This window comes from Ctenocephalides felis, unplaced genomic scaffold, assembly GCF_003426905.1.
Source record: "Ctenocephalides felis isolate EL2017-DRISC unplaced genomic scaffold, ASM342690v1 CF-g0.4_SCAFFOLD_03572, whole genome shotgun sequence".
NCBI classification, from domain to species: Eukaryota; Metazoa; Arthropoda; class Insecta; order Siphonaptera; family Pulicidae; genus Ctenocephalides; species Ctenocephalides felis.
Genome location: NW_020539726.1, coordinates 28,191,024 through 28,206,255, shown reverse-complemented (window position 1 = coordinate 28,206,255; position 15,232 = coordinate 28,191,024). Strand labels below are relative to the sequence as shown.

Sequence of the window (15,232 nt, the reverse complement as noted above, 5' to 3'; positions counted from 1 at the left end):
GTTATATCGTAGAACAAATCTAGATTTAATGAAAAATGCCTGAATCAGAAGAATATTTTACCCTGTTCCTTGAAAATAATAAAACAAATTAAACATTTGGGCCGTGTACTAAACGTATGTTTATTGATTAGAAATTATTTCTATATTATTCGTAGTTTCTATAAATCTTTGAAGTTATTAAAATAGAAAATATTTTTAGGCAAGACAAATATTACAGCTATTCAAAGATTGAGATTATATCGCAAGCGAAAAAGTAAAAAAAACAAGCAGTCAATGAATGTATGTTAATTTTAATTGCATGAAGTTCTTCAAACACAATTACATGATGAGTGAAGTTGCAAAACAATATTTGTTTAAGCGTTGTTTAACATAATCCACTGTGTGAACGAATATTAAAGAGTTTATTAATCAGCTATTACTTCATTTCTCTAATGAAGGTTTATTTCTAAATGCTAATTACAATGACAAACCGATCATGTCACATTTGAAGTATGACTTTAATTACATTATTTTTTTTGAAATATTATATACATATTTTTAATGCTATTATAAATATATAATTTATAATTTATCATTATATAAATGTGTATAATGGTTGACACGGATAAATGTGTGCCTCACGAGTGTTGCCATATTACTGATAAACATTATTCAAAATTGTTATATGGTGTATTTATTTTTACTTAAATGCCACCTTGTACAGTAGCAAATAAGTTTTACTTCAATCACGTGTGAACCTTACGCACTATATTATATATTCACTTTTCTTTCGGGCTTATTTTTATCCCTTTCACAATTTTACCTATTTGCTCTATTAATTGAACTACAACTAACTATTCTATTTAGTTTTTTCTATTTTTGGTTAGTACAGTTTCAAAACTCACATGTCTATATTATACTCGTCCAAATCTATGTTACCAGATGTCTTCTTATTGGCATTCTTCAGAGTGCCTGTTAATCCCTCCGCAACATGTTACTAATCGCCAAAGCCGAAGAGGAGTACTACGCTCGCAAAATACAGCCCGTGGCTAAATTCGGCGTCTTGTGGCCGTTCGAGTGCGTTTTTTTGCTGCCGTTTTTTATTTGGCTTCACTTCTTAACATTACTTTAGCGTCGTTCGGAGCCTGCCACGATACGCTCACCGCCTCGTCAGAGGTGGTAGTTCAAAAGCGCACTTGTTCGATTGGCTTTTGCTTTTTTTTGTCTTTTCTCATTTGATTTTTTTCTGTCCGTACATGTTCTTGTGCGTAAGAGGAGATCTAGAACCATGGTTGGTCAAAGTATACATATTAATTTAATAACAATAATTTATATACATTCAATATTTTATTGAAACCATAGGTTACCAAACTTTTTTGTGTAGTAAAATTCTTGGGCTTTGCCATGGATCCGCAATTTACCCGACGTCGTTTTATGCTATAAAATTCTAGATCAATGATGTTCATAATTTTGTTAGAAGATCACTAGATTCGAATCATTAAATTTGATTTTGTCCTTAATATTCAGGGATACTATGATAGTCTCAAAAAGCGCAAAGAATATTTCCAAGGTAAGTATATATATTGTCAAAAGTAAGTGGTCTTTGCAAGCTCAACCGTATTGTGACTACAAATCGAATGCCTACTTTTGCTACAACTCACACATTTATATAAAAAAGAACAATGTTTTTATTTACTTTTCAGTTTTATTTATAAATATTGTACTCGTATATGAATTTTTAAATAGATCACCTTGATTAGGTTTTTCTGCTTATTTTATTGTATATAAAGTGTAGGTTTAAGGTATTATTGTGGCTTAAGATAATGATGTATTTCTAGGCCATTAGGCTGAAATAAATAAATAATAAAAAAATAAATATGAATTTTGAAATAGAAGTAAATAGATATTAACGTGGTGTACTGAAATCCACGAGAAGGATACCCGACTTTGTGAATTTGCTCTATTTAAAACAATAAGCATTTTGTCAAGTTTCTACTAATATTTTTACTCAGTTATAAGCCTTTCATGACAATAATAAAATTTTGATTTTTTTCGATCAGTTTCTGTATCACACTTGAAAGATCTTAAGTCGTACCTTTGTAAAATTTCTTATTCGTACCGGTTTGATAGAAATCCTTTAGTAAATTTTGTTGAAACGTATGACGAAATATTGGATGAATCAAATTGGAAAACGCCAAATGGCTGCATTTTCAAGAACAGTTCCATCTTCGTTCTTAACCAGAGACTTGATAATTTATAAGGACCTTTACTACTTTTATACTTTTAATATTATCCGTGTTGGTGACTAATAACTGAAGAAAAATTGATATCTGTCAATACTATATATAGTTTTTAGTAGTAGTATCAGAGGTAGGTATGATTAAGATTATAGATGATAGTACCACTTGGCGTTTAACAATTTGATCAAAAACTTTATAAAAATGCATTTATCATTTATTTCTTCATATTTATCAATAAAATCTAGAAAATAATGCTTTTTGGAAATATGCTTTCGGTAAGATTAAAGCGCTTTAAGCATTATTTTTATAAGGGGTACGACTTTGGCAACCATACCCTAATAAAAAGATTAACCCCTATTGCAAGAGTGCAAAAAAAAACAATTTAATTTTAAGACTTTTAGAACGCTAAAATTTAAATTAATATTAAATATTCCAGTCTACAAAAGTTGGCTAGTATTGAGAAATAGAATTATAATTGAATCTTAAGAAATAAAAAAGATTTCGCCAATACTTACCAATACTAAAGTTTTAAAATGTTTTTTTTTTTGGTATATCAATCTAATTAGTGTCATCATAGGTGTTTCATGGCGAAACGGAAAATATAGATCAAAAATAAGTTTTCAATTGAAAATAGCACTGCATTGTAAAATAGCAATGAAAAATCTCTCTCACTAGTTTTCCCTGAATCTCTAAGGCAGTACTATGTAATTATTTAAAATCCAATACGTTCAGTACTATGTATATCAATTCTTTAAGGGGCACAACTAGTGTGACCGCCTAAAAAAGGTGATTTTTGGGAATTTATATTAAAAAAATACTTTATCAAACATTTCAAAATTTTGGGAATATATTTACGCACGTTTTAAGTATACAGAGTAAAATTTTTGAAGAAAAAAATTAAATATTTTTTAAGTTATCGTCGATCTCCAACGGCGCGAAAAAAGGCCCTTCACTGCTGCAGTGATTCCGACCTACTACGTGGATGAAATTTAAAAAAAAAAAATCTTATTAAACTAGATAATATTGCCTGTAAAATAAACAACGATAAAACAATGATCAAAAATTGACAAAATGGCGGCGTTTTTAAAAAAAAAGTCGAATTTTACCCAAAATTTTTGTCGTCTTTGAACTGCCAAAATTTGATTTTTGATTCGATCAAAAAATCTATAGTTCATTTTACGGAGAACTATTTATAGAACAAGTAAAAAAAATATGATAGTGATCGGATCTATTTGTTTTTGAGTAATCGCTGCAGCAAATTCGGAAAATGCTGTTTCGAGAAAAACACGTTTAAAGATAAAATGATCGTTATACTATATTCTATATATATACTATACTCAAAAACTATTTAAGATATTGATTTAAAATTTTGGTATGTTATTTTTAAAGGTATAACCTATTTAAATATGGAAAAATTGAAAATTCGATTTTTTTGAAAATTTCACACTAGTTGTGCCCCTTAAAGACATTTCTTGATTTATCATATTCCATTCCTCTTTCAACAACATTGTCTCTCGGACATTAAGTCGCACATTTAATCAGCTAACAATGTTACCGGCGTTATTAATTCTTAGCCATCCATAATTCCATCCTGAACGCATAATGTGAATGCGTTTTTTGCTGCAATCGCAAACGAGCAAAGCAACTCGCCCTGGCAATCCGGCAATCCGACAATCCGGCAATCCGGCATGGGTATGGGTTGGGTTGGGTTCAATCGAGCGCGATTGGACGGACACGTGTAATTTGTAGTTACCGGCTGGGTCAGTCCGTAAGTTGCTGGTTGCCGGTTGCCGTCAGTCTGTAAATCGCGTTTAGGCACCCGTAGGGCACGTGGCCGATTTACGACAAAAAATGCACGCACAGCATATAGGCGCAATCGGCACGCTAACAAAAAAATGACTTTGTTTTGTTTTGTGTGTTTCTTACTGAACTCCATAAAGAAAACATTACTTCAATAAATTAAATTTTTAATTATAAGTTTTTTTTTAATTCTACTCCTATTAACATACTACTTTCGTTTTAAAATATTCACTAAAGGTTTACAAAAATTCATTATAGGTTGTAACTTGGTAAAATTGCTTAAAATGGAATTATAAAAAAAATCTTAAAAGTACTCATTGTTCCGGAGCGAGCTAAAAAATTGTTAAAAGGTCAAAGGTCAAAAAATGATTTTTTATATATTTTCAGCTAAATGGTCAGTTTTATCGCAAAAATACCAATACAAAATTGTAGAACATGAAATTATTTACAAAAAATGTATTAATAATTTATACTTTAGAGCCACAGTTTTAAAAATATATCACATTGAAAACTTAAGGAACTATTGCAAAATTTTCCTAACTACCCTGATATTCCCTGAATGCCCTGATTTCCCCTGATTTCTTCTGATTTCTCCTGTTTTTTTCTGATTTCTTCTGATTTCTCCTGATTTTCCCTGTTTTATCCTGATTTCTCTTGATTTTTCCTTATTTTTTATGATTTCTCCTGATTTCTCCTTAATTTTCCTGATTTTCTCTGATTTTCTCTATTTTTTTTTTATTTTCCTCGATTTCCTCTAATTTGCCCTAATTTTTCCTGATTTTTCTCGCTTTCCCCCGATTTTCCCTGATTTTTCTTGTGTTTTTCTCGAGTTTTACCTGATTTAATTTAATTAACTTAATTGCTTCGAATTTTTAGTTCATACCGGAACGATGAGGACTGACCTGATGGGATTTTTTTATAATTGTATTTTAAGCAAATTTACCAAGTTACAGCCCATTATGAATTTACGCCACCTTCACCCTGATTTTTAGTCTAAATTGACTAGGCTATCAATTAAAGCTATAAATGAAATATATAAGGTGACTCAGAATTCAACGTCAAATCAAACGTTATGTTATTATACATCGTAAATATCATGAAAAAAATAAAAAAAAATACTCCATGCATTTTTAATATTATGAGCTCTTAAGTATAACCTACAGCTTTGGTCAACCTGTGACCATTTTTTGTTTTTTTTTTTGATTAGCAAAAATCGTATTATTTTCAAGTTTTTTTTATTTTTACTCAATTTTTTGTTATGAGACTATCAAGTCTTTTATCATTTTAAAATTCTGATTTTTTTAAATTAAATCACTTGTCGTAGACCCATAATATGTTAGGATGTTTAAACTTTTATTAAAAATTGTTCAACAATGAACGGCTCAGCCGATCTTTACCAAAAACTAATCAGCATGATTGCTAAGTAATATTATTTGAGCCGTTTTTTAATTTTTAAAATCGGATCAGGATTTTTGGCTAAAAAGTGGACAAAAGATCGACGTAATTCATTTCGCGCTTTAAAATCATAAAAATCAAATATTATCTCCTATACTCTCGGCTTCAATATCAAACGATTCAAAATGACTAAAACACCGAGAAAACGTAAAATAAGGATTTCCTGCCGAGAACATAAACGTCTTTTTGAGAAGTAAGAAAATTTCAAATAAATGAACACATCGTGAAACTGCTACAATTGAACTAGATCACTTTTTATAAGAAATGTAACTAATTTTGAATTTTTGAATCATTCATATCGGTTGATCTGTGTTCTCGAAATCGTCGACGAAGAATTCTATCCGCACACACATGCACAAGACATAAACATCTTTTTGAGATCTAATAAAATATCAAATAAGTGCACAATGTGAAACTACTATGATTGAACTAGATCACAATTTATAAGAAATACAACTGAGATTATCAAATAATTAATATAAACCGTATTATATCAGCAATATTGACCTTTTGGTTAGTATCATCGATCCGTTGTACTAAAAAACATTACAATATAGTTAGGTACTAGATGTTTTAGCCAATATTCTCAATTACACTAGAATCTGTATTAAACTGAAATTAATTAATATGAAATTCAATTTTCTTGCAATATTTCTAACCTTTCTTTTTTATTTCAGAACTTTCGAGACCAATGCATAGACGGAAGCGGACTGCCTCTTCTGACCGAAGAACATTTAACGGGATCCTTGGGCATGAAATTGGGACCTGCCCTGAAACTTCGCTCAATCTTGGCCAAAAGAACAGGATCTTCTTGTCCTAACTGTGGAGGACGCAGGACATCCCAATCTGCACCACAATCACCATCAGGAGGAAACAGGGAAAACGAATTTAAACACAGGCCTCTTAGTCGTGGTTCTAATGCTGGAAACAGTTAGCCAAATAAAATAAAAAAAATGTGTGAAATTAATCCGAAAAGACTTGTGCTAGTTTTAATTTAAGTTTGAACAGAAAATGAACTAATTAGTTTATAGTGTTTTAATGAACCCATGACAAGGTGTAAGGTTTGTTATTGTAACCTTGTTGGAATTTCGAAACTATGATGGTCTTCTTCAGTTGAAGAAATAGACAATCCATAAGAAAACATTTAGTGTGAAATAAATTCACAAAAGATGTGCATAAGAAGGTTAATAGAATTAATAGAATTTTGGAATAATTGGGCAATAAATTCTTAATAATAGAAATTTTTATCAAGAAACTTTAATGTGCATATAGAAAGAGATGAAGTAAAATATTAGCTAAATTACGAAGTTTATAATAATTCAATCACGTATAATTTGAGGTATTCCATTTATCATATCAATTCTGAGAGCACTATTTTCTGCTTTTAATTTAAATATTAATGTTATTTAATATTATAACATACAGTATTTTCACAGCCTAATTTATATGCTTTTAATGAATTGAATATGAATTCTTAAGGATACATATATGTATCCTTTAAAACTCATATATGTATCCTTACAACGAGTTATATAACTCGTTTTTCTTTAAATTAGATATAAATTTGTAGTCGTCACAATATATTAACAATGATTTATTTATCAATAACAATATTTGTATATTGAGTAAAATATCTATAAAATTTATTAGGTCGGTGTAAATAATAATTTACTTTATAATAAAAGGTATTTTTGTACTGACTTGTAAATAATATTTAAAGGATAAAAAATCAAGTGTATATAATAAATTTGTAATTATTTCCTTTTTTTGGGAAAAGTGTGCAATTATTTGCATGTTATCGCTCATAGGAAAACGCTTAGATATAAAGTAAAACGCTCATTGTTATAGATTATTCTTAAAGTATTTTTAAATAGTTTTATATATTATATATGCTTACATATCCATATGTATATGTATAAATTATCAATATTTTTCATATGGAAATTTTTTATATGAGAAAAATATAGATATATTTTTGGTTAGAAACCAGAACGTAATTAGTTTTAATAGTCATTTTTCTTTTAAAAAAATCACTAAACAATCGGTCAGGATAGATTTGTTGTTTTCAAGAAAAAAGAATAAAGAATTTAGACTTCTGTTTAATTTCAAGAAAATTTAATTTAAAATAATAGTTTCTTTCTGTATTTTATGAAGTATTGTTAATTTCAAATGTCTCCATCATTACCAAATTATTTCCTTTCCAAAGTTTGGGGCAAAAAAAATCCTATATCACAATGCAGTGCTTCCATATTATCATATAATTTTACAAATATAAATTAAAAATTTGTTTGAAGACTTTCTTGCAATGCAATTAGATTTCAGAGCTTCCAATGATTGAAGTATTTTAGTCATAAAAAATTTAAACAATTTGACTTAATATAAGTTTTTTAAAAAAATCATAGTGTTTCCAAAATGTTAAGCAATATTTAACGTCTTCCTTTGTGATAAGCCAAACTCTACTTAATTATTAAATAAATACTTACATAAATAGTATTTCAATATTCTATATTTTAAGAACACTTTAATTTTCTATATTTTAATTATTATAATGACCAATGTATAATTATATTCAAATATATTTATTAAATGTTTATATTGGTCTTCAATATTTTCAAGTCATATTTACAATGACTAATGAAGTATAATATTGATATTGTCGTGTAAAATAATAATAGTTTATTTTGACTTAAATATATTTTATATGTAGATTAAGAGTAACATATTTTATTGAAAACGTGTATTTGTAAAAAGCGATCTAGTATATTTAATAAAACAGTATTGTATTTCAAATAATTTTTAAGAAGTTTTATTGATTTATTCTACAGAAAATCGCTTATTTAACAATACTTGTTACAGAAAATATAATAAAAATTTATTTATTTATGACTAATATTAATTGGATATATTTGGCACATTTTGCTCCGTATCGGCTGGACCTGCCTTTGCCAAAAACTAATCAGCGCGTCTCCTTATCGATACAAATCGTATGTTCTTTGAATTATTCAAATCGGTTAATCCGTGTTCTCGAAATCTTCGACGAAAAATTGTATCCGCACGTACAGACACACACATACATCCATTTTTTCTAAGGTATGCCAAAATATTCAGAAACCTCTGAAACGTTAAGATATATACAATTTTCATTTTCAGTTCTTATATATAATATTTTTATATACAGCAGAAACTCGATTAACCGGATTAATTATTGTCTATGGGCATTCGTATGAACGAAAATCTGGATAATCAAATGTATGAAGAATAATATTGTGTTATAATTAAAAATAACAATTACATATATAGATATAAACTAAAATCAATGTTTATTTAGAAATTAACACTTCCTTATGTATGTACATATTTTATTAGATTACATTTTACATACATACTCTAAATTGCAGCATTAATCATGCAAAAATTTGAATTGTGGGAATGTACATGCATAGCAATTGGTCGCGGTTGGTAGTTGGTAGTCCGGACATGCTTACTTATCTATGCTCCGGATAATGGCAAATTCGTATGTGACTCTATATTAATTTAGTTTACTTTATGATGAAACACCAATAACACCACTCTTTTTTATCTACGAATAACACTATGTGTTATTTAATTTAATTTAAATAACAATACAAAATATTAACATTGAGTTTACGGAAGAGGATGTAAAAAAGCAAATTTCGAAAATCTTGTTACATATTTCAAGGCGAAGTGCTGCCAACATGACAACGTGCACTAACCTAGCGACATCTAGCACCGTTCGTGCATACCAAACAGATTTTTTAACTTATCAAACAATTCAACCAACCTTGACGTACATGACGTTTGTATGGCAGTCTTCAGTAATGGCCAAATGATGCTAATGTTTTACTAGATTTATAATATATATTGTATTTGATATACACAAAACTCACATTCTATCGTTTTTATAACGTTAATAAACCCACCAAAAATAATGGGCAATGCAGACACAAAAATAAATTTCAGAAAAGCTGTTGTGCAACTTACATCAAAGTCACAGGTTTTTAACAAAATTGAATTAAAAGTATTATAATTTTTATCAGGATGTGAAAATCATTGAAATCATCTTTTTAAGCCTGTAGATGCTAATGATGACAGATTTTGGGAACAATTTTGGTCTGAACATTCTGCTAGTATACAAGATGTGTTTGCTCTTGTTCCAGATAATGAGGTAATAATATTCAAATAATTAATTTATACATATATATATATATATATATATACATATATATATATATATATACATATATATATATATATATATGTTTGTATATTTGTATATTATATTGTATTAGTGCTAACATAATATTGAAACATTTTAAGATAAGGGTGTTACGAGAAGAATCTCCATCAAATTTAGCAACTCTTTGCTATAAAGCAGTTGAAAGATTAGTAAAATCTGTTGATAGCAGTTGTCGAACTCAAAATGAGCAGCAAACAGGTTTGATTTCTTTCATTAACTTGCTTGTCAGCTAATTTTTAATATATTAATATTTCATTTTATACAATTTTTTTGAAACCTTAACATCATTATGGTCGACTTTTGTACAAAAATTCTCCCAATTATTTATTATAATAATAAATTTTTAAATCTTCTCAATGAGCATGGTTTTTGAAAGTGTCCTAATTTTTAATGCTCTATGTTCAACCTCTACTTAATTATAAGTGATCATCATGTGTTTAGTAACAATATATTTTCATGTATGTTTAATAATTATTATATCTGTATTTGATTTTATTACTACTATTTTATTTTTCAGTTATGAATTGTGTTCACTTGCTACTACGAATTCTGCCATATATATTCGAAGATTCAGATTGGAGAGGATTCTTTTGGTCCTCCTTGCCAAACTCAAATTCACAAGATGAAAAAGCGGCTGTGCCTTTAGCTGAAAGTTTGCTGAATGCTATTTGTGTAATGCCATAATTATATTTTATTATATCTTACAATTTAAGAAATACTGAGGATTTAATATTTATATGATTTGTTATGATTTCAGGATTTGTTGTTTTGTCCTGATTTTACTGTTGTCGGTGGCAGGAGACTTGGCCCAGTAAGTTAATTAAATAATATGATTATTATTAAAGGGCTTTCAAATTCCTTAAATACGAATGTATAAGAAATACAATATTGATGCCATGTTCTTATTTAAATAAATTAATTTTATTTTTTATAATGCATGAATTCACTATCATTTATGTTTACAGGATAAAGCTGAAGAATTATCTAATATAGACAGTTGTGAATATATTTGGGAAGCTGGTGTTGGTTTTGCTCAGGCACCTCCACGTACTCCATTAATTGAGCAAAGAAGAACGGCATTATTAAAACTATTACTAACATGTTTCAGTGAAACAATGTATAAACCACCATCTAATCCTACTGGACCACAAGAACCTAATAAATGGATTTCGTAAGTGAACTCTATTTACAAATTATTACTTATGAGCAAATATTGCAATTATTCCAATCATTACAACTATATTTCAATTCAGTAATTCAATAAATCTTATATATATATATATATATATATATATATAATAAATTTTTATAAATCTTTGTTATATATATATTTTTAAGATATCTAACTAGTGGTGATAATCGACATGCTCTGCCCTTGTTCACTTCATTACTAAATACTGTTTGCGCTTATGATCCTGTGGGGTTGGGAGTTCCATATAATCATTTATTATTCAATGACACTATGGAGCCTCTAATGGAAGCCGCTTTACAAATTTTAATCGTAACCCTGGATCATGATGTTACTGGTATTGAAGTAGATGAGGTAAGTTTTACTAAAGAATATAATTCATATATAATTATTTTTAAGGTTGGTTTTTATTTCCTTAATCGACATTTTATATAATTTAATTCTATTCTGTTTTTATTTATTTTATTTTAGGGCAATCCCGGTGACAACTTATTTATAAATTATTTATCACGTATACATAGAGATGAAGATTTTGGTTTTATATTGAAAGGAATAACAAGACTGTTGAATAATCCACTAACTCAAAGCTATCTGCCTAATTCTACTAAAAGAGTGCATTGCCATCAAGAATTATTAGTGTTCTTCTGGAAAATATGTGACTACAACAAGGTAAATTGAAATAATTGCTTAATGGTAATAAGATATTTTAAGTTATTCCTTCATTTGGTATTAAGTATCTGGTATATTTATTTTAGAAATTGTTTTGATTCTATTTTTCTTTATTGAGATTATTAAATATTTTGAGTTTGGTAAGCAATTGGATGCATTATTGTAGAGATTTTACTTCAAAAACAATAACAAATGCTAATAATAATTGAGCTAATTGTTAATCAGAGCTCATATCATTAAAAAAAATTTAAGGTTATATATGATAATGTGTTACACATTATTATAATAACAGCAGTAATAGAAAAATTGATTTTTTTTTTTATTAAAATAGAATATGAATGAAAATCTTTATTTTTGTCTTCAGATACTGATTTATATTATATATCTAAATATATATATGAATGATATGTTAAATGGTTACTTGTTTTCAGAAATTTTTATATTATGTTTTGAAGAGTAGCGATGTCTTAGAAGTTTTAGTGCCAATATTGTATCATCTAAATGATTCTAGAGCCGATCAATGTAAGTTTTATTTTTCTTTGTGTTTATTCCTTATTAATTTTTTTCTATGCTATGTATTAATCTGTATCCATCAATTTGTAGCTAGAGTAGGATTGATGCATATTGGAGTCTTCATACTTTTACTTTTATCAGGAGAAAGGAATTTTGGAGTCAGGTTAAATAAACCTTACACGGCAACTGTACCAATGGATATACCAGTTTTCACAGGATCTCATGCTGATTTATTGGTGACAGTTTTTCATAAAATTGTTACCACTGGTCACCAAAGATTGCAACCGTTGTTTGACTGTTTGTTGACAATATTGGTTAACGGTAAGTTATAATAGATAAAACATATTAGGTACATATTTTTTATTTATTGTTATTTATACTTATTAAATAAAAAAATCAATTTTCAGTATCTCCGTATTTGAAAACGTTATCAATGGTTGCGAGTACGAAACTTCTGCATCTCTTAGAAGCTTTCAGCACGCCTTGGTTCTTATTTTCAGCCCCGGCTAATCATCATTTAGTGTTCTTTTTATTGGAAATTTTCAATAATATTATTCAGTACCAATTTGATGGTAAGTTAATAAATTAATAAACTTAAATATACCTTTTTCTTAATTAAATAATATTTAATTTAGGTAACTCAAATTTGGTATATACAATCATAAGAAAGCGTCAAGTTTTCCATGCTTTGGCAAACTTACCAAATGATGTTGGTGGCATATCAAAAGCATTAGGAGGTAGAAAACTGTTGAAGAATAGTTCAACTCCAAGTCCTGAATTGGCTCATTCACCTATGACTGCCCCTGAGGAGTTAATGGAAGGAGCAAAACCAGCATTACCAGCCGAGCCAGGAACTTTGAATGCAACATTGATGAAAACTCCTGGTTTGTATTTAGTCACCAATATTACAATAAATATAATATTTTTATAATCATTCTCATGAATTTGTAGCTATTGCTCAAATGACGGAAAGTGCTTCTGCACATCCTTCTAGTCAACAAATGAAGGAATTGTCCTTAGAATCGGAAGAACCTAGAAATTCTAAAAACAATCAGGACAATGAGGTAATGATAAATGTTATTTGATTTTTTATATTTATTCATACTAAATATTTATATTGTTTTTAGCCATTATCACCAGTTGACAAGCAAAATAATTCCAAAGATCATTTAGATTCACCTACATTCCAAAGAGCTGTGAATCAGGTATTAAACTTTTGTTTTGTGATAATATTCAATATATGCCTTTCTTTATTCATTATGAAGTAAATTACTATTATATTCTTTTTTATTTTTATTATTGCAGAGGGGTAGTATAAGAGTAGCTGCTAATTCTTCTGGTGATGTAAAAGAAGGCGAAATTTTCCATGCTACAAGCGAATGGGTAAATTCTTGGAGGACTAAGTTGCCGTTGCAAACAATTATGAGGCTGCTCCAAGTTTTAGTTCCACAGGTGGAAAAGATCTGCATTGACAAGTATGTTTTTTTTTGCGATGTAATGTATAAGTGGGCCAAAATTTGATCTTTAATCGAAATCTTAATTTTAATTTTAAAATCCGTAGACTTTCAATTGTTTTCATCTATGATTTTTTTCTATTTTTTTTTTTAATTTTTATTTTTATTTAAAAAAAAAATGTGAAAGTTTTTATCGATTCGTAAATTTTAATTTCAGTTTCAAAATCTTTCAAAATGGACTATAATTTATTTCAAAATTTGTTTGTCAATGTTTTTTTTCAAAACATTTTTTGTCAATGATTTTTTTCAAAAAATTTTTGTCAATGATTTCAAAATCCGTACACGATTTTTTTCCAAACATTTTTAGTCAATGATTTTTTTTTTGTTTATGATTTTTTTTTTAGGTTTTTATCGATTCGTAAATTTCAATTTCAATTTTAAAATCCGTGGGCTTTTGTCCATGATTTTTTTTGGTTTTTCTTGTCCTTGATTTTTTTCTAAACATTTTTGTCAATGATTTTTTTGTCTATGATGCTTTTTTCAAAGTTTTATCAATTTGTGAATTTTAATTTTAGTTTCAAAATCCATGGACTTATCCATGATATTTTTATAAGTCGTTTTTTTTTAATTTTTCCAATTTTTTTTGTCCACCAATTAAAAAAAAAAAATTGTCTTTGTTTCGAGCTTGGTATATATCACTTATAATTTTTTTCTTATTGATTATGTTGATTATTCACACATGCCGGAAAGTTTTTGAAAATTTTCTCATAAAAATGCCACTTGCGACCAATACCTGATATTTTATAAAATGTAATCATTTATACTTCTCAGAGGATTGACTGATGAGAGTGAGATTCTGCGATTTTTACAACACGGCACATTAGTTGGATTATTACCAGTTCCCCATCCAATTCTAATCAGAAAATATCAAGCTAATCCTGGGACCACGGCCTGGTTTAGAACATACATGTGGGGTGTCATTTACTTAAGGTAAGCTAACTTTCAATTTATTGCCCACTATTCAATAAACAAATATTTTCATGATAAAATGCTTTATTTCTAGAAATGTCGATCCACCGATATGGTATGACACAGATGTAAAACTATTTGAGATACAACGGGTTTAAACTTAAGTACTTACTGCACTCCAGTATTAGATAATATATCAGAGCATTTTATTTTATACTGTTATTTTAAACAATTCCACTTGTTTGTGATTATTAATTTTTAAGCAAAAGATTATTTTAAGATTTTTTACATATTTTAATAGGTTTTTATGATAAAATGGATAAATTATATATTTTATTTATGGAGATTAACATATTGAGTATATTTATTTAGTTATTTATTTACAATCACGAATATAAAGGAAACTACATGATGACGATGTATTATATACAAAAGCTCACGTGAGTTTGACTTAACCTGAAATACTTATATCACAAAGAAATGTATGTAACTAATTTATAGAATAGTTATTTTATATATAGAATTATGAATTAGATTTTTTAATGCAAAGATTAGGAAATGATCGATTATGAGGAAATTTTTAAACTAGTAAATTATTAAGTTCCTGGTCTACTTATTTTTAATAATGCATTCAGTTTACTTATGAGTATTTGGCTGGTTCTACGATGCAACTAGCTAGTTATCTAAATTTTGTATGTTAAGCCTT

The 15,232-nt window shown here is 28.0% G+C and overlaps 2 protein-coding genes across 2 annotated transcripts in view; both read left to right on the top strand.

Annotated features, from left to right (window-relative positions):
• The window catches only part of LOC113388335 (serine/threonine-protein kinase pakG), a gene marked incomplete at its 5' end in the record, with an annotated part of 266,401 nt that extends 259,594 nt beyond the window's left edge, over positions 1 to 6,807 (top strand). The window contains 1 exon segment of the mRNA XM_026625724.1: positions 6,152 to 6,807. Within this exon segment, the coding sequence (XP_026481509.1) occupies positions 6,152 to 6,409 (258 nt within the window).
• Positions 6,808 to 9,320: 2,513 nt separating this feature from the next.
• On the top strand, positions 9,321 to 14,727 carry LOC113387633 (protein HID1-like). The gene is made up of 17 exons (XM_026624987.1): positions 9,321 to 9,489; positions 9,565 to 9,660; positions 9,813 to 9,930; positions 10,250 to 10,404; positions 10,490 to 10,543; positions 10,698 to 10,903; positions 11,071 to 11,275; positions 11,393 to 11,590; positions 12,022 to 12,112; positions 12,194 to 12,424; positions 12,511 to 12,675; positions 12,739 to 12,987; positions 13,055 to 13,167; positions 13,231 to 13,308; positions 13,409 to 13,578; positions 14,389 to 14,547; positions 14,621 to 14,727. The coding sequence occupies exons 1-17, from the start codon at positions 9,424 to 9,426 to the stop codon at positions 14,682 to 14,684; spliced, it is 2,418 nt and encodes an 805-aa protein (XP_026480772.1). The 5' UTR covers positions 9,321 to 9,423; the 3' UTR covers positions 14,685 to 14,727.
• Positions 14,728 to 15,232: the final 505 nt, after the last annotated feature.